Genomic DNA, 19249 nt, shown 5'->3' on the forward strand with positions numbered 1-19249 from the left:
ATAGAACCACAGTTTGCTGTCTGAAAAGCTTTTTAAAGTATAACATACCTGCCAATGTCACCTCTGAAATCTTGCTTGCCTACGCTGAAAATTATCCCAAGGAAAGGAAGATTGGAACTATTTTAAATGTCTCTAGTTAGCTTATCTATAATGCCAACTCTATGCGGCATTGATGGATCCTGAGTTTTAATTTCTAGCTCACATGTTGCGGTTATTCATTTGTGACTTGATGTTCCTAGTGGTGCATATACGGTCATATTATACTAGAGGAAAATTAATTTTCCAACAAAAAAATAGCAAAATGTAAAATTTTTCAAATGCCTGGAAAAAGAGAAAATATTTGGCAATAGAAGCCAACCTTTAAAGAAAAAACACACAATATAGATTATGTGTGTTTTTCTTGATGCATTTTTGTTTTTCATGCATGTAAAAGAAAAGGAACAAATTGAGAAATATAATTTTTTACGGTGGTATTCGAACAATAACGTGGTACGTTAGGTCAATTCTATTGAATATAAGTTTCACATATTTTTTTGTAATTAAATAAGTATTTTTTGTAAAACATATATTTTTCTAGTTATCATAATTTTTTTTTAACCAAATTATTTCAGTAGTACCTTCGGATTCAATATCTATGCATAACTTTAATGGACATAATAGTCATTTTCTTAATTTTGATTATAATAATTAGACAATATAGAGTTGACATTTTGTGTTTTGATATGAGAGGACTGGAGAATAATATATTTAAAAAAAAATATGAATAAATATCCAATAAGATATAAAAGTGGTAAAAAGGGCTTGATTGAATCTCTCATTATTATTAAGACTTAAATTAATAGTAATTAAAAACAAATAAAAGTCAATCATACTTTATAAATTTATATTTTATATATATTATAAAATTAATGACTGTCTTTAATTAAGGACTTTGCACATTATGAACAATTAATTTGAAACCTTGATCAATCATAATTTACAAAATTATTAAAATTTTTAGTTAGTTTAAAAATTTAGTTAAGTAACCAAAATACAATTTTAAGACAATTTAGACAGCAATAAAACAATACAATTATATTTTCTCTAATTTCTGACAAGATTACTTATTTTAGACCACGTTTCTTCATTCATCTGTTTTAAATTCTTTTTTTTCGACTTTAATTTAGGTTTCCGAAAAGTGACGTTATGGAACAATGGTTTTTGTAATAAGTGATGCAAAATTTTTTCAGACTTTTTCTAATTTAAGTAGAAAATTATGCATCAAAAGCTCTTTTTTACCTAAAAAAACCATTTCAAATTTAAAAAATGAAGTGAAAAACTTTAAAATGAAGAACCGATAAGAAATTACATTAAAATTTAGCCAAAATTCTTCAAAACCATTGGGCTGCGTTCGGGAGAGCGCTCGCAAAAGAAAAACCGTAAGATCGTTTTTTATCCGTTTGTTTTTTTCTTGTTTTTAATTTTTTGGTGTTAGATAGTGTCAATAGAGTAGATTCTTTTTAAATATCCAGTATGTAAATACCTTTTTTATATATTTATCGACATTTTAAATTTAACTTGAAACAAACAGGGATCGTTACCGAGTAAACCACATTAACGCTCTTGGACCCTTGAATGTTTCAAATTAAATAAAACATCAAATGACACATTGTTTTTCAGCGTGTTTTCGAGGTTTTTTAATCTCGAACGCAACCCGGATTTGCAGTTGTATTGCGCCTATTTTACAACCGTTTTAGTGGTTGAATAGGCACAAACAACCTTGAAAACATCCCTTATGTCAATCACGCACACCTCACCACTCTCGCTTTATCATTTTTATTTAATGTTTTACAAAATTGCATGCACTATTAAATAGTCTTGTTTCTTATGAGTTTTTCGTAATTTTCAGCCTCTTTTTGTCGCATCCATATCTGTCGTAGTTTAGTTGTAAATATCCCAATTATCCCAGACCATTTAGACAATGTTTATTTATGTTTCAGTACCAAATATTTGGTGGGCGTCAGTAAATCTACCCTTAGGCCTTAACACTGCACAACCAACAACAGTATTAATGCACCCCTACCTACAACCCTTCGGTCCAGCCGTAGCATAATGTTATGTTAATGCAAATATGACGTCAGTACAGTAGCCGAGTACTTAATTAATTAAATTACGACCTTTGAATCAAAGGTCGTGAAGTGGCAATCGAGCGACAATCAGAACGAGAGAGCGATGTTGATATGACCTACTAAACTATTAGTTTCTGTATTGTTTGTGGTGTTTTTTGTCCAAATGCGAAGAATAGCAGCAAAGGGTTTATATTAATTAATCATTCGTTTTTTTCTATATGTTCTAAAGAGTATGTAACTCACCTTAGACCAGCATAATTTAAGAGAACGTGACGGTCAGTTTTTTTAATTATGCAGGTTTATCAGTGTTTGTTTACTATATTCGTCGGTTATTTACTTTAACGCTCATATAGAATTTCTAAATTTTTTGTTCTATACGATATAAATTATTTTTTATTCACAAAAGTCTAATACTACGTCGATCGCGTTTCAGATATTATCATTAATTTGTTAAATTATTTTCGCATTTTCTTGGTAGACCAATGAAAAGCCTTATTAGTGCAATCCTATATCACTACATTCCTGGAAAAAATGGCAAAAGTCCCTATCAGATGCAATAAAAAATCATCAAAAACAATATGATTAATCGACGTCTCATATTTGTTAAAAAGTATTCTTATGATATGATGATAAAATTATAATTACGATGACATCAATTAATAATAACCTTTATTTAATTCAATAATCTGGAGCAATTTAAAAAATGACAGGATTCATTTATAAACCCTTATCAGATGCAAATTGAGTATTATTATTAAATAGACTCTAAATAATCACCAATTTAAAATCAGTAAAATAGTTGTTTTGATAAATCTACGAATTGATACAATTTGCATAATTCGAATGAAATTTGTAAAAATGCAAATGAAAATTGTAATGTACCTAATTGTACTTGAAATTATAAAAATGAGCTTATAAACCTTCATCAGCTGAGATTAGATAAACTGTATTATAGAAATCATCTTTAAAATTAATATAAATCGTACTTATAGTCAGTAAAAGCAATTAGGTTACAAACTAATAAAATTATGATCATAATAACATAAATGAATATCTTATCGCCGAATAATTCATCATTATTCGGCAATAATTGCTGTAATTCAGCAAAGCTCTTATAAGATTCATTTAATTAACTAAGTTATGATATTTTGTAATTTGATCTTAAATTAATTCCAAATATTGTCTGATTCAGATAAAAACTTCACCTGCAAATTAATATTGTCGTTATAATGCCCATGAATGTTCAACGATCTATGGTTAGTGGAAAAATACTTAACTAGCACCTAACAATTGAAGCTGTTATAATTAAAATATGCTCTTATCATCAGTGAATTGATAGTAAAAGATATCATAATAACCTTTATCGACCATAGACAGAAAAACTATTATGAATTAAATAGCATCTATGAACTAAAAATTATCATTAATTAATATTAATAAATAGACTATAAATGAACGTTAATCTAAAATCAATTGAAATAATTGTTATAATTCATCTGCGAATTGATAAAATTGTCATCATTGATTCGGTTTTCATGAATTGAAAAAATCATACTTATAAGAATTCTAAAATATCATCCACTTAAAATTAGTCACTTAAAATGAGTTAATGAGCAATAAACAACAAATCAACAAATATCATCCACTTAAAATGAGTTATCAACAGGGTATTATTGATCAAAAAATTATTAATTATTAAAAAAAATTAAGCATTAACATATACAGTAGTGGAAAAAAGTAGAGCAACATTTGAAAATACTTTAATTTTTCAAGCAGTAAATGTAAACCAGAAGTAAAATTAATTCCAGTAATTTATTATTACACAAGCAATTTAAAATTAAGAAAAAAAAACATGTTTCCTTGTCCTTAGTATTTTTGTATTAAAAAAATATTTTTTAGGTGGAAAAAAGTAAAGAAACATTTTTTAATATTCGTTCTTATTTCATTTCTTATAAATAAAAAAAAACATAAGTTAATATCTTGTAAAGTACCCGTTATTCTTAATTACATCTTCACAACGTTTTGGCATAGATGTTATTAGCTTAAAAATAATCCCTGGATCCATATTCACCCATGCTTCCTTCAATGCTTCAAACAATTCTTGCTGATTTTATAAGATTATCCTTTGATTTTAAAATCTAAAATGTCCCACAGATTCTCAATCGGATTGAGATCAGAAGATTGTGAAGGCCATTCCATTACATTAATGTTTTCCTTTCTGAACCAAGCTTTTACGAACCGAGAAGAATACTTGGGATCGTTGTCCTGTTGAAATAAATGTCTTAAAGGCATAGTATTATCTGCATATAGAATCATTTGGCTCTCTAATATGTCCTTATATTGAAACTGGGCCATTATACCTTTTATTTTATACCGGGGGCCCATACCATAGCCCGAAAAGCATCCCCAAACCATTACTGCTCCACCACCATGTGTCACTGTTGGACAGGTATACTTGGGGTTGGGTCTTTCATTGACAGGGCGTCTAACTTATATAATTCCATCACTTTTGAACAAACAAAACTTAAATTCATCGCTCCAGATTACCTTTTTCCAATCATTTTCTGTATAATGTAGATGCGTTTTGGCAAAACTTAAACAGGAACGTCTATTTTTTTTGACAGCAGCGGGTTTTTGGCAGGTCTTCTGGCAAATAACTTGGCCTCTAATAGTCTATTTCTCACCGTCCTCAAAGTCACGTTTACTCCAAGCTCTTCGGATATGCGGTTCTTTATCTTATTGGATTCCAGAAAAGGCTCATTTTTAGCAATTTTGATAATTTGTTTATCAAAATTGGAGTGGTTTTTCTACGTCTCCCTGACTTTTTCTTAACAGATAAATCGCTATTTAGATGAAACTGCTTAATTATACGAGACACGATAGATCTATGTAACCTAAATGTCTTTGCAATAGCAATATGCTTTTGACCACTTTTGTATAAATCAACAATTCTATTTTTAATATCGACAGATAAATGTTTACCGCGAGACATCTTAAGCAGCCAAATACCGTCAACTTATCAGTTTAAACTAACACTAAGTAAAATATTTTGCATGATTTGAGAAATATTTCAAAAATGTTGCTTTACTTTTTTCCACTCTGAAGTATTCTTTTTTGTGTCCCTTGGTAAAACGAGATAAGAATTAACAGTTTTTATTGGCAAACCATTTATAAGTACCATGTGTTTTACTGTAGGTGATTCTCTGAGATTCCTAAATGATGGTTTTAAGGACAAGACCTAATAAATTTATTTTGTACTCTTTCAAGAGTTAAATACTTGTTTCTGTAACAAAAAGACGAGATCGTCGAATCATTCCAACACTAAGACTACCAATGATAGGTATAACCCTATGTATGATAAAACAGGGAATTCCCTACAATTACGCAACACAAAGCTCAACACTTTTAAAGCCTTAAGAACAATATTGCTGACATGTAAATTAAAATTTAGTTGCTATTTTAAATATATACCTAGTATACCCAAGATTAACACTATGCATGTTATATAAGGAGCCAAATTCCTTATTTCTCTTAATTCTTTTTTAAGGTTCAATGTTAAACCGTTTTCTGTGCACCAATCTATTAACCAATTTAAATCTTGCACTAAAAATATATCTTCAACAAAGCCAATATCCCTATAGAATTTCAGATCATCAGCAAACAATAAAAAAATGTATTATTCCTGAAGCAAACTATGATATCATTACTAAAAATAAGAAACAATAAAGGCGAACAATGGCCACTCTATGAAACACGAGATAGTGCACTGATAGGGCGTCATCTAGCACTACCTATCTATACCTGCTGACCCCTAGAAGAAAGAAATAATTCAAACCAAGAAACCAATACCATGAGAAAAACCAAATTGAGGTAACTTATCCAACAGAATATTAGTATCAACTTTGTCCCCTTTTTAAGGCTCGAAGCAAATTATCCTGAAACACTAGTAAATTGGTCACACTAGACTCACAATGACTAAAACTATGTTGTTACCCTATTATAAAAAATATATTTGGTGATAAATTAAGCTGTCCATAAGCTTGGGAATGGCTGACTCTATACACACACTCCTGTAATAACTGATTAAATTATCTTCCCTTGATTTAAAGTCTTTCAATGAGTTAGGAATGTTGCTAAATTTATTGATCTTTTAAAAGGGATAAACAAATGATAGATAAGAGTACATACACAATTTCTCAAAAAGTAATTGGGTACAGCGCCCTACCCTAAACTTAGCCTGGTGGCAATCATAATCCAGGATTAGGAATGACATACTCTCATTAACCTGTTAAAAGGACATCTGGTTGACATTTTGACTATAAACTATAAAGAAAAATTAAAAATAAAACCTTCTGAAATCTCGTCGAAATCAACAAATTCTTGATTATTATAATACATCATCCATGGAGTTTTATTGATTGCTCTTTTGTTGTTTATCCTAAACCAGAAGCTTTTAGGCCTAGTATATAATAGGTGATCTAAAGTCCAAATATAGTTTTGGTAACAAATATCTGTCATGACTTTACATCCCAGTCCTGAGAACACTACAAAATCAACCATACTATAACTACATTGATAATTTATATGGGCAATTTTCTTTTGCTGAACCAAATATATAGATTCAGTTGAAAACCATCTAGGACAATGATACGTTTTAAATCTCTTAAGAGGAATAAATGGATCTATGGCCGTATGTATAATATACTATATCAAGAAATCTGAGATTGCTAAAATCATGTGGGATAAACTCAGAACGAAATCCTAATTAATTCCACACAAATATAAACTATTGATCTTAATATAATTAACATTTCTAAAGTCATTAAAAATTGTACACAATTTAAAAAAAATTTCTCCACTTTGATTAACTTAATTTTAAAATTATAAGCCAAAAGCTTCAAAGCGTAGTCAAAAGCTTCACTTACAATTATATTACTTTCTTTAGTAAAAAGGAGATCCATATATAAAAAACTTAATAAAAGTATAAATTTGTCTCAAAATTGACTCTATTGAATGAAAGGGGGCACCTAACAATTATGCCAGAATCATAATTTTCCAAAAGGCATCCGGTCTACAGTGTGACAATGTGTTTCATACAAATTCCCATTAGAATTTGGGGGAATATGTATCCCACTTTAATAAAGTTATTGCAACCTATTGTACAGAGTAAAATCAACTGCTCTACTGGATCATATTTTAGACTAGGTTTCTTAGCACTAATGTAATCTTTAACATAAATAATTACATTTCTTCCACGACATTTATTCCTTGTAGCTCTTAACCTATTACAGCCTAACAAGTTGAAAGAATTTACAGCTAATTCAGGATCTATATACAACTTTCAACAAACACAAGAACATCATAACTACAGCCAAATATTGAACTATGTAGATCAAATTTTGTTCTCAAGATACCTAAATTGGAACAGAAAACTTGTAATGGGACTAGATTCAGTTTTTTCGTTGGTTTCTAGGGATGGTGGAATTGGATATAAGGAACATTAATTTTATACTTAATCAATTTCCCTTTCCCCTTTCGTTTAATAAGTTTATCAACCACCTTCATGAACAATGGTAAGGCCTTTCTTCAACTTGTATGCATGAGCTGAAGGCTGATTTGCTGTGTTCAGTACATCTCGAGCAGTCACACAATACGAAAAGGTAATCTTAAACAGACGAGGCTTATTTTCTGTTTGTTTACCCAATAACATAACCACCCTAACAATATCCTGTTAATTGAAGCTAACATCTCACTCACTTTCTGCTGGTCATATGTCCTAATTAAATTAGAAGTAGACTTAGGCGACACTATGAATAACGATATTGTTTGCTCTTTCTACACTATCATTGATCTCCATTAACATAGAATATAGATTCTAGATTAGATATCTCTGTTAGCCTATATTGATACTCCACCAGAGATGTTTTTACACATTAAATTTCAATTCTAAGAATAAACTTTAAAAAGAATAAGCCTAGTGAATCCTGATATTAAAATTTAAAGAATTATTTCTTATCTCCAATCCCAAGGCTATGCATAATTAGGGTAATCAAGAGTAATTACAATAGCCTGAATTTCTTGGAGGATCCCTACCTAGGTACATTACAGATGACACACATTTACTTAAAAAGCCAAGGTTATGTTCGTAATTTCACTTTGAAAAGCGATACATATCCAGTCACTACAAAAACTAACTGTCAAATGGCATCAGTCACCCGATAACCTGCTCCAATCCTACATATTTAATTAGAATTTTTTACTTAGAAAAATTATTGTGAATATCACAAACAATTCATATTTGAATACACATTATTATGATGTAAACATCATATTTTCGTAATTTGATCTGAAATGAATGCCAAAATGTTCCTGATTTAAATAAGAACTTTGGCTACAAATTCATATTACACTATAGTGCTTATGATTGGTCAACGATCTATTAATAAGAAGGAAATGTGTAATTAACCTATCGCTATTGAAGTCGTAGTCAAACAAAGATTTTGAATTGGTGCAAAAATGCACGAAATATGTTTTTATAGACTAAGAATAACTATTAAAATATTCAACAAGTTCTTATTAATAAAATAATGAACGTGAATTAATTTTAATTAATTATTAAAATAATTAGAGACAGAGAACAAAAAATATATTATGATTCAAATAAAATATTATGGAGTAAGAATTATCATAATATTGACTTTAAAAATTTATTCACTCTTAATAATAAGTGGTTATAAATAAAAATAAAGAGCTATCAGGGATAATGAAGAGCCAGATATTTAAAATTATTGACTTTATAGGCTAAGAATTGATAAAAATATTACCATAATTATAATTGGATTAAATTAATAATATTATTATCACATTTATAGTCATCTAACTCAAAATAACCAAAAAAATTTTTATCGAGGTGAATATAACAAGTCATATCAGTATACAGATCGCAATTAATCGTTCAATTGATAAGAAAATTAATATGATTTAAATGAAACCTTTGAGATAAAAATTATCATAATTTTTACTATAAAAATTTATTGCCTCGTTATAATAAGTGATCCTTAAGAAGAAAAAAAATATTATCATAGAGATTAATAATATAATACTTGGATTGAATTGGATCGATACTATTATCATATTTAACATATCAAACGAACTTACCTGTAAGTGAAGTTCGATATTAATTATATGAACCACCTTTTTCCTCAGATCATAAACAAACGTAGTCCCTGCTACTTGGCTAAAGGCCACAAGTTTTAAAGTCCTCGTTTTTTTTTTTTTTGACGTAGGTGGCGTTATTAGCGCCACCCGTACCATCCCCACCATACCTACCAAAATCATTTCTTCAAAGTAGATGTCTGCAACTAAAGACTCAACATACAGGGTTGGGCGTTTTTGCATGTAAGGGAGGGATATGATCTGAGGAAAAAGGTGGTTCATATAATTAATATCGAACTTCACTTACAGGTAAGTTCGTTTGATATGTTAATTATATTCCCACCTTTTTCCTCAGATCATAAACAAACGTAGTTGTTCAAAGACCCTATTAGTTGCAGGCAACAACATGTGCTTAAGTTTTTATAATTAAAATTCCTATATTTTAATATGCATAATAATATATTATTTAATCAAAATAACAAAACATAACTTCTTACAACCTAGTTTTACATTATTCAACGACATAATTTTATTAACGTATATTTATAATTTAATATTTATATACTTAAATCACACATCAAGAGTTATTTGTAACTGCGTTCGCAAATGTTGTCCTATCGTCTAAGAGAGGCTTATTATAGAAAAGAGAAAATACTTTGGACTCTTTAGTCCAACCCGCTGACTGTTTAATAATATTAATGTCAACCCCTTTACGATATGCAGCTGAGGTTGAGGCATGTCTCGTACTATGTGCGGTGAATTTTTTAGTATCAATCCCACTATTGTTCATTACTGTTTTAATCCAACGGCTCAAGGTTTGAGGCGAAGCTGGTTTATAGGGTTTTTTAAAAGTTAAAAAGAGTGTTGAATTATTCCCCCGATGTGATTGGGTTACTTCTAAATAATGTTTTAACAGAATACTAATGCATCTTTTGGGAGAAGTGTGTTTTTCTATATAAAAGATTGGTTGATATTCATTTCTATTGGTTGTTTTTATCCTATCCGGTACCTTTATTTCATATTTACCTTGAGTCATTTTTATATTATAGATATGGATAAGAGAAAGAGTTTGCACTCTATGACCTGTACTTAAAGCCAATAGTGTTACTAATTTAAAGGAAATGTCTTTTAGAGACACATTTTTGTAAGGATAAAATGACTCAAGATAAGAGATTACAATTTCAGGATCCCAAGTATAAGAGTATTTGGGCTTTAACGGCCGTAAATTTAAAGCACCTTTGAAAAATCTCTTAATTCGATTATCTGCCATCAAGTTAGGATGAACAATTAGGTTAATAGCTGCTCTAATATTATTTAAGGAACCATACCTTTTTCCTTCATCAAAGCATTTCGTGAAAAACTGCAACAATTCTAGTACAGAAGGACTATACATGCAAATATGAGCATCCCTGCAGAATTGCCACCATAACTTCAAGGCAGAGTCGTATTGTTTAATGGTTGATTTGGTGATCGAAGATAAAATTATTTTTATGGCATCAGGGGGCACTCCTCTGCGGCGGTAAGCTTCTTGCATAACACCCCAACCACCAATGAAAGCTGCCTCCACAGTGGGTGAGGGGATCTATCAATAGAAAGGAGAAGATCTTCTTTAGGTTTAAGAATTAGCATCTCCGAGTCAAGCATTTCCTTGAATTTAGGGAACCATGCTTGACTAGGCCAATAGGGTGCCACAACAATGCCTCGAGCATTTTCAGTCGAAATCTTTCTCAGAAACTTTGGTATCAAATTAAAAGGTGGAAAGGCATAGAAGAAGTAATCTCCCCAAAAGACTGTAAAGGCATCTACCAAAAATGCCTCCGGGTCCTTAAACCAAGAGGCAAACTTGGAGCATTTATTGTTATTACGGCTAGCAAATAAATCTACATCTGGTAATCCAAATTTATTTGAAATTTGCAAAAAGGCTTTTGGGCTAAGAGACCATTCTACCTCCGCTCGACCTACCCTTGACTGATAATCTGCCTCTTTGTTTTCTTGGGAACTGATATAGGAGGCAAATATAATTATGTTGCGATGTTCACACCACTGCCAAATTTCTCTAGCAAGTTTATTTAATTTTTTGTATTGAATTCCTCCCATTCTATTTATGTAGGAAATTGCAGTGGTGTTATCTATACGTAAAAGAATATTACAAAAAGAGAGATTTTTGGCAAAACATTTTAACCCGATAAAGGCGCTCATTAGTTCCAAGAAATTTATGCTTTCAAGTCTTTCCTTGGGGCTCCAAAAACCCCTTGAGCTTTCCTCTCTACAGAAAATGCCCCAGGCGTCCGGGGTGGCATCTGAAAATATTTCTATTTTATACTCGAAGGTAGGAAAAGGACAAAAGGGATTTTTCAACTTTTCCATCCACCATTTTGCTTCTGCATGCAATGGCACTGGGATTGTCATTTTTTTATCGTACTGCCCCCCATTGTTTTTTAGAGCTAAAAATTTTTCCCTTTCAAATTTTTTAGTGTATACTCTGCCATAAGGAATAGCCGGACATATTGATGCTAGAACACCACAAAGTTTAGCAAATTGTCTTATGCTGCACAGCTTTGTCAAAAGGAACTTTTGTAAAAGACTATAAATTTTTTCAGTTTTTGTTAAAGGAAGGCTAAGCCCCATGTTGATTGAGTCAAAGTTAAAACCTAAGAACTTACAGTATTGACTTGGTTGCAAAAGACTTTTTTCAAAATTTATAAGAAAACCTAGTTCTGTAAGTAAATCACATGTAGCTTTTATATTTCTTTCACACTCTTCTATTGAGTTTCCAAGAAGAAAAAAGTCATCAAGATAATTTACTGACAAAAACCCCCGCTTTCTAAGATGAGTCACTACTGGTTTAAGCAGTTTTGTAAATACCCAGGGGGCTGAACACAAACCAAAGGGCATGCAGGTAAACTCGTAAACCTTTGATTCAAAATAGAATCTTAAAAATTTTTGATGACTCTTACTAATAGGTATCAGGAAATAAGCCTCTTTTAGGTCAATAGTGGACATATAACAATTTTTTGATATTAAATTTATTGCCAGCTTTCTATCCTCTAGCTTAAAATGTTCAGTTTTTACAAATGTATTTAGGTTTTTTAAATTAAGAATAAATCTATATGAACCGTCTGGTTTAGGGTGTAGAAAAATATTTGAGATAAACTGATTTGATAAGGGTGTGCACTGCTGCACTGCACCAATATTTAATAAGTGATCTATGGCCAACTTCAGACCAGTTTTTTCTTTAAGAGACCAAGTCCTCTCTTTTGGAGGATATTTTTGGACCACTTTAGATAAAAAGGGGATCTTATACCCCTCCAACCAGGATAAAATATGTTTATCATTACAGTAAGGTGTCCATTTATTTTTAAACATGGCAAGTCGGCCAGCAAATTTACTTACCATTGTTTTTTCCGGTTCTCCTTCTGACTCTGCTTTTTCTTTGGATCTGACCAGCGCTTGCTCCTCTGCTGCCTGTCTTTTGGTTGAGCATTTGAGTGCCCACCCCACCGAGGCTGGAACCTCTGGCCGGAGGTGATCTGTTTGGAAACCATCTTCCGAGGGGGTGGGCTCTTGAAGTTTAAATTCTTCTTTTCGACAAGAACAGAGCTATTTTTCTCCAAGGTCTTTGCTTGCTCTAGACGTTCGGAGAGGTTATCCCCAAAGAGTAACTCGCTAATTGGCGCCTCATGTAAAATCTTTTTAAAATTATCTTTTAATTTTTGCTTAAACCCCCATTGCAAAATGGAAGTTTTTCTATGGACAGATTGGCCGTGGAAAAGATTGCACAAAATTCTACCTGAGTCACTTAACCACTCAAGCAGTTCCAGATTTTTTTCATGGGAAAGAGGGGATCTAATTAATAGCCTTGACAGAGCCTTACCAATTCCCACAATGGCTCCGCTCAGCTGCAATTGGTTTTTCAAAATCTTGTCGTCCCTCTGTATGGCAGAATCGTTAATATTTAATTTAACTTCAGGATTCAGCTCTGGCGTCTTTAATGGACAGCAGTTAGCAGGCACTGGATATTTTTCCGCCAATGTTGTTACTTGCTCATCAGGCAGTCCCTTACAAAGAATATTTCCCCACTGGTGTCCAACTGTGGGGAAAAATTCGTCGGTATTTGCAGGAGAAGAATCGCAATCCTGTCCCAAAATTTTTGAGACCAACGGATCCAAGTAAATTCCGCGGATTGGTTCAGTTTGACCTAGAAAAGGGAAATAACCTAAATTCTTTGATTTGCTTTGAGCTCAAGTCCAGAGCCGCATTTTTTTTTAAAATAAACATTTCGCTTGTTTACTAGTTTGACAACTGACAGTTCTACCGTCAGTCGTCAGCGGTGACAGCTGTCTACCCCCCCCTTTTTTTTTTCAGAATAATAACATAGTCGTAGTTGGGATTGTATCTACGACATACGTACTTATGTTGTTTGACAGTATTTCGTAGAATGTAAAAAAGGCGGATTTTTTAACTTGGAACTTGGCTTCAAGGGATATTTTTCGGACTATAATGTCAGAAAATTTTATTTTTTAGGGCTACGGTGCCCCTGTTCCCATACTAGGAACAATTTTTGACGAATGTCAAAATTGTTTGTTTGAGCTATGGTGCCCTAAACATTATTTTTTACGTTTTAAAGCTACGGTGCTTAAAACGGCCTCTTCAAACTACGGTGAATGAAAAGGATTCTAGATCTAGCTAGAATAATATTGCCTGACAGGCAATAAGAATTTTCAGACTACTGTGTCAAGAAAATTCGTTTTTGAGCTACTGTGCTCAAAAACAATTCTTTAACCTACCACTTTCGTGCCCGCCGCCATCTTGACTCGTTGTTGTCTGTTCAACAAACGAGAGATCGTCATTGTCGTCGGCCTCGAACCATCCTTGATCGATAGCGTCGGGGACGAAAGATGTTGAAGGCTGCGGGTCTTGTGGTGGTAACGGCGGCGGTGGTGGCGGAGGGGCCGTATACCACGCCGGTGTGTCGGGCACGGCTTGGCCGCCATGTTTGACGCTACACGATGGCGTCCCCTTGTTCTTTACCTTCCTCAGCATCTTTAGTCTATCTTTTAAGAGATAAATTTCTCTCTCAATGGCTTCCTCGTCCGAAGAATCTGATAAACTTGAAGAATCCGAATTTTTCCGCTTCATTATCACTTTTTAATCACTTAAGCACTTACGAAAACTTAGAACTTGTTGACGCGTCAACACAAGAAACAGGAATGATTTTGGTAGGTATGGTGGGGATGGTACGGGTGGCGCTAATAACGCCACCTACGTCAAAAAAAAAAAAAACGAGGACTTTAAAACTTGTGGCCTTTAGCCAAGTAGCAGGGACTACGTTTGTTTATGATCTGAGGAAAAAGGTGGGAATATAATCATAGTCATCTATCTACCTGAAAATAATCAAAAAACAAATTATGATGAACGTGATAAATATAACATAAGAATCATATCACTAAGAAGATAATAATTAGATAATCACTTAATTAATCAGAAAATGTTTATGATTTAAATAAAACCTTATGGACTAAGAGTTTTTATAATAATGAGTCGTGACAATAAGTGGCTATTAATAAAAATATGGAGACATCAGGGACAGGAGCCGAATAAGAGTATTATCATCAAGATTATGAATATAATACTTGGATTAAATTAATATTATTATTATTATCATATTTATGATGTATATTTATAATTATCACAAAGGTGATCATTAAGGGTCATATCACTACACAAATTATAATTAGCCATTTAATTACTTAAAAAATTGTTATAATTCAAACAAGATCTTATGGGCTAGGATTATAAACGCTTATTAATCAGAAATAACGACAAGTTATAATGATTTTTATAAAATTATTATTTTTACATACAAAAAAGACAATATAACGAAATACAAGTGGCTTTCAACTTCTCAATTAATATAAATACGAGTCATGGCCATTTTAGCCTCTTATCATAAGAAAAATAATTCATAATAATGGTTATTAATAAGCCACTATGGACGACAAAAAAATTAATATGAATCAGATCTTATCAATGGGCACTAATTATAGGTAATAGTTCATAATTCTCCAATATTCAAAATAACGAAAACTCCATGCACGTGTTTCTCCTATATGGGCATTATCAGATCTGTTCATTATCAAAAATAATTCCCAATAAGCCAAAAAAAATTTACATATGGGTTGTAACACTGTTAAGTAAAATATCTTAAAAATTATGAATGTTTTATTTTATTAGTGATTTTTTAGATACTTAATTGCTGCTATTCTTCATTTAATCCCTATGGTTGTCAATGTACGTTAGTATTTAAAAATATGTGTAGTTTTTTGTGGTATAATGTTACACTACCAGCCTTTACAAGTTTTAAATCTGGAAGGCAAAAGTTTAGTGAATTTTAAATCTTTCTTTAAAATAAAGGACACTCACATTTAAATGCATTAATTTTCCGTAAATTTAAAGGTGAATGTCCTTTATCTTTAAATAAAATAAGTGTGTCTTTTTCCGCCTTTTAATATTAAATAATAAAAAGAAGATTATTGTATAAATCTTTATAGTATTCTCTTACATTTCGACAGACAATCGCCTATAAGATTAAAATTAAAAAAAAAAAACTAACTTTACGTATCCTCGTAAATATTATTGATATACAACTTCATATTTTTCATAAAACATATTTTCATTAATAAGAGTAAATGTTTAAATAATCATATAGATACGTATATTGTACATTGTGATCACTGTTTAAGTAGTTTAGAATTAAGAATTTCCTCCTTATAATGTTCTTCCTTTATATTACAGCCATCTCATGTATTTAAAAAAAATATATATGAATTTTCTGTATATTTTTTTTTAATGTTTGAATGGCTTTACACCTCTAAAATTTAATATTTTTTTACAAATTAACCTTTTCTCCTATATGAGGTTGGGGGCTAAAAAAGGCTACTTTGAGGCTCAAGTATTAAAAATATTTGGCTAGTAGTAGTGGATTCTCGAGAGACTGTTTATATCCTTCCTAATTAAATTCCTCATTATTTGTAACCATTGTCTTTAGCCTAATTAATTATTAAGCAACCATTTTGCTAATTTAATTCGCACATTTCCTTTTTAGTTAAGGAAATACCCAATGCGGATGTATACAGGGTCAGTAGGAGATCGCTTCCATGGGTTAAATAACCTTCAATATTTTTAATTTGATTTTTGTTTTGGGTTAGCTTAAACCAATGCTTCTAATGAGCTTTATATTTAGGCTATTGAGTATGTAAACCTAAAAAATTAACATGTTAGAAGGGATTAGAATTTTAAGAATCTAGGGATTTTAGGGTAGTTACACAATAGCCTAAAAGTGTGTAAGTTTTTGTTTCATTTACAAGCCTTTTTGATACTACCAAGGATATTTTTTTTACCACGTCAAGCACCTTTTTGAAATGTTTATAACGCCAGTGTTTTTTAGCGATATTTTTTTAGACGACTTAGAAGCACTTTTTATATTGTTACCAGTAACATAACATGTAAAAATTTCAGCATGCTATTTTGATTTAAATAATAATATTTTACTAAGGCCGGAGTTTATTCTGCAACCAATCTAACAGTGTACCCGAGTTTATTGAAGAAGATTTCATGTTTGTTTGAGCCTGTCAAATGTTTTGGAGAAGTCAACATTAACTCTCTCCAAGGCACCTTTTACACCCATATTCATAGTCGTTGGTCGAGCGAATCGCCAGCACGTTGTCAACGGGCGCCTCGCCAGCGTGTTCGATATCAAGTTCATATCATAGTAGGAATGTGTCATTCGTGAATGATTCGGTCAAAATGACCGAATCTTTGCAACGACCCGCGACCCGTTTGATCACGCTTTGTGACCCTATCGTTCAAACAACCTTAAACTAAACTTAAACTAGACCCCGGTCGCATATTTATATCTATCACACGCTATCGCTCATCCCGAGAGCCGAACTTAGTTTCTTATCTATCACATGTTATGCCAAACGCGCCTTCTTAACTATCACCTGTAATCGCTAAATAAACTGTATTTTAATTTCCTAGCGAAAACAAGAATCATATTTTTGAATTTTGCACTGAATGAGCAATCTTGCAAGAAAGATTCTAATATAGGTAGACAGCAGCCTTGCCAGCAGCCAGGTGTTCTCACCTCCAGATTACAAGAGGCACCTTTTTTAGGAATAATATGAATGATGACATATTATTGGAAATTTGTTATTCCAAACTCGATTTTTGTATCCTATTATACAGGGTTTAAATAAATAGGTGCGAAAAAAATCAGGGGGTGATTCTTGGGTAAAAATATTTGTGAAACCCCTGGAGATATTGTAGTATAATTTGGTATGCATTTTCTGTACATCCACCCTGTATCTCAAAAGTTAGGACTTCTAGGACATACGTTCATATAAAGTTTTTTTTCTTAAAATTAACCCAAGAGTCACACCCTGAATTTTTTCGTAGTTATTTATTTACACCCTGTATAGTACCACAGTATAAAAGTACACCTATAGTACTATATAGATCAAAATAACAACGACAATAATCTCTCAAGTTTTATTTGACATGAATAGTACATGAAACTATCAAATGAAATAATAAAATAATAATAATAATAATAATAATTTCTTTATTGCTTTCAAGATCTAATTTAAATAGACAATAGCAACGTCACAAAACGAACAAAATTAAAATTTGATAACATCTACACAGTACATACTGCTAATAAAAATAGTAAGAACAAAAAGATAATGTTGGACATAATATTGGGTGCATTACCTTACCACATATATCTCAAGTATGATACGTTATGAAAATAAATAAATTAATAAACAAACCCTTAATATTAATCATAATACACATTTAAAATTGTAAATCGAAACTATAGATACACTTGCCCAACAGATACCTTGCAGTGTCTTTCCTAAACTTCATGATATTTTTCTCTTGCCTTAGGGCGAGAGGTAATCTATTATATGTTTTAATAGCAGCAAAGGCAGGAGATCTTTGAAAAAAGGCAGAGTGATGAGTTGGGACACTCAGTTCAGCTCTCCCCCTTGTCACAATAGACATACCCTCAGCATAATGATCTTCATTAGTTTGAAAAAGATGCAGGTGTTTCTTTGCAAAAATAGCTAACATAAGAATGTACAGAGCTGGAACAGTGAGTAGACCAAGCTTAGTAAAATAAGTCCTACAAGACGTTTGTGGTGTGAGTCTGAGCATGCATCTTATGATCCGTTTTTGTGCTATAAAGACTGACACGGCGTCAGTTGAAGATCCCCAAAACATCACACTATAAGTGATTAGAGATTGGACCGATGCATAGTAAATTTGCTTCAGACAATTTAGGGAAAGCTCTTCTCGTAGACGCCTTATTAACGCGCAGAAACTATTTAGTTTTTTGCCAAGAGTGTCTATGTGTGGGACCCATATGAGACAGGAGTCAATTTGTATACCAAGGAATTTTAAGGAAGCTACCTCTTGAAGAGACTTTTTTTCAAACTTTACAAGTAGGGAATTTTGAGGTAAAGTTTTGGAGAATGTCACTAGCCCGGTTTTATCAGCATTTAGCTTCAGAGCATGATTGTCACACCACTCCTGCATCCTCTCTACCACCTGAGAAGCTCTGACAGATAGTTCTTCAATCAGATGTTCTGACAAGATTATGGAAGTGTCATCAGCATATTGGTTGATAAAACACCCTGGAAAACACTCACTGAGACCATTTACATATAATATGAATAGTACTGGGCCTAGGATTGAACCCTGAGGCACTCCCTGTACCACCAAGGATGACGCTGAGTAAACATATGTACCATTACCAGAGCCAAGGCAAACTGTTTGTTCCCTCTGATCTAAATAAGAGGCTATAAGTCTGGCACAGTTTCCCCTCAGTCCACAATTTTCAAGGATTGACAGCAGTAGACCATGGTTGATTGTGTCGAATGCTTTCGATAAATCGAAAAAGAGTCCGGCAACTTTTTCTTTTT

The 19249-nt window shown here is 32.1% G+C and overlaps 2 protein-coding genes across 3 annotated transcripts in view; one reads left to right on the top strand and one right to left on the bottom strand.

Moving 5' to 3' along the window:
- LOC126735304 (SCY1-like protein 2) overlaps positions 1–2308 on the top strand; it is a 185261-nt gene extending 182953 nt beyond the window's left edge. Inside the window, exon 15 of the mRNA XM_050439254.1 lies at positions 1980–2308. The gene's annotated coding sequence lies outside the window, so the exon portion shown is untranslated. The remainder of the gene's footprint in view (positions 1–1979) is intronic.
- Positions 2309–9794: 7486 nt separating this feature from the next.
- LOC126735523 (uncharacterized) lies at positions 9795–14447 on the bottom strand. 2 transcript variants are annotated; one of them, XM_050439564.1, is made up of 3 exons: positions 14051–14447; positions 12657–13461; positions 9795–10845 (listed from the first exon to the last, which is right to left on the bottom strand). In XM_050439564.1, coding segments are annotated over exons 1-3 (1158 nt in total). In that variant the 5' UTR covers positions 14403–14447; the 3' UTR covers positions 9795–10844. The 2 variants fall into 2 exon arrangements, with proteins under 2 accessions (XP_050295521.1, XP_050295520.1); XM_050439563.1 differs by having other exon boundaries at positions 9795–13461.
- Positions 14448–19249: the final 4802 nt, after the last annotated feature.

The sequence above is a fragment of the Anthonomus grandis genome, chromosome 4 (genome assembly GCF_022605725.1).
Source record: "Anthonomus grandis grandis chromosome 4, icAntGran1.3, whole genome shotgun sequence".
Taxonomy (NCBI): domain Eukaryota; kingdom Metazoa; phylum Arthropoda; class Insecta; order Coleoptera; family Curculionidae; genus Anthonomus; species Anthonomus grandis.

What these genes read in the sequence shown, in the direction of transcription:
- LOC126735523 (XM_050439563.1), bottom strand. Translation starts at nt 14,402, where the DNA reads ATGAAGCGGAAAAATTCGGATTCTTCAAGTTTATCAGATTCTTCGGAC. An exon ending in TGGCGGCGGGCACGAAAGTG is followed by an intron (nt 13,462 to 14,050) that starts GTAGGTTAAAGA and finishes TCCCTTTTCTAG; the next exon opens with GTCAAACTGAACCAATCCGC.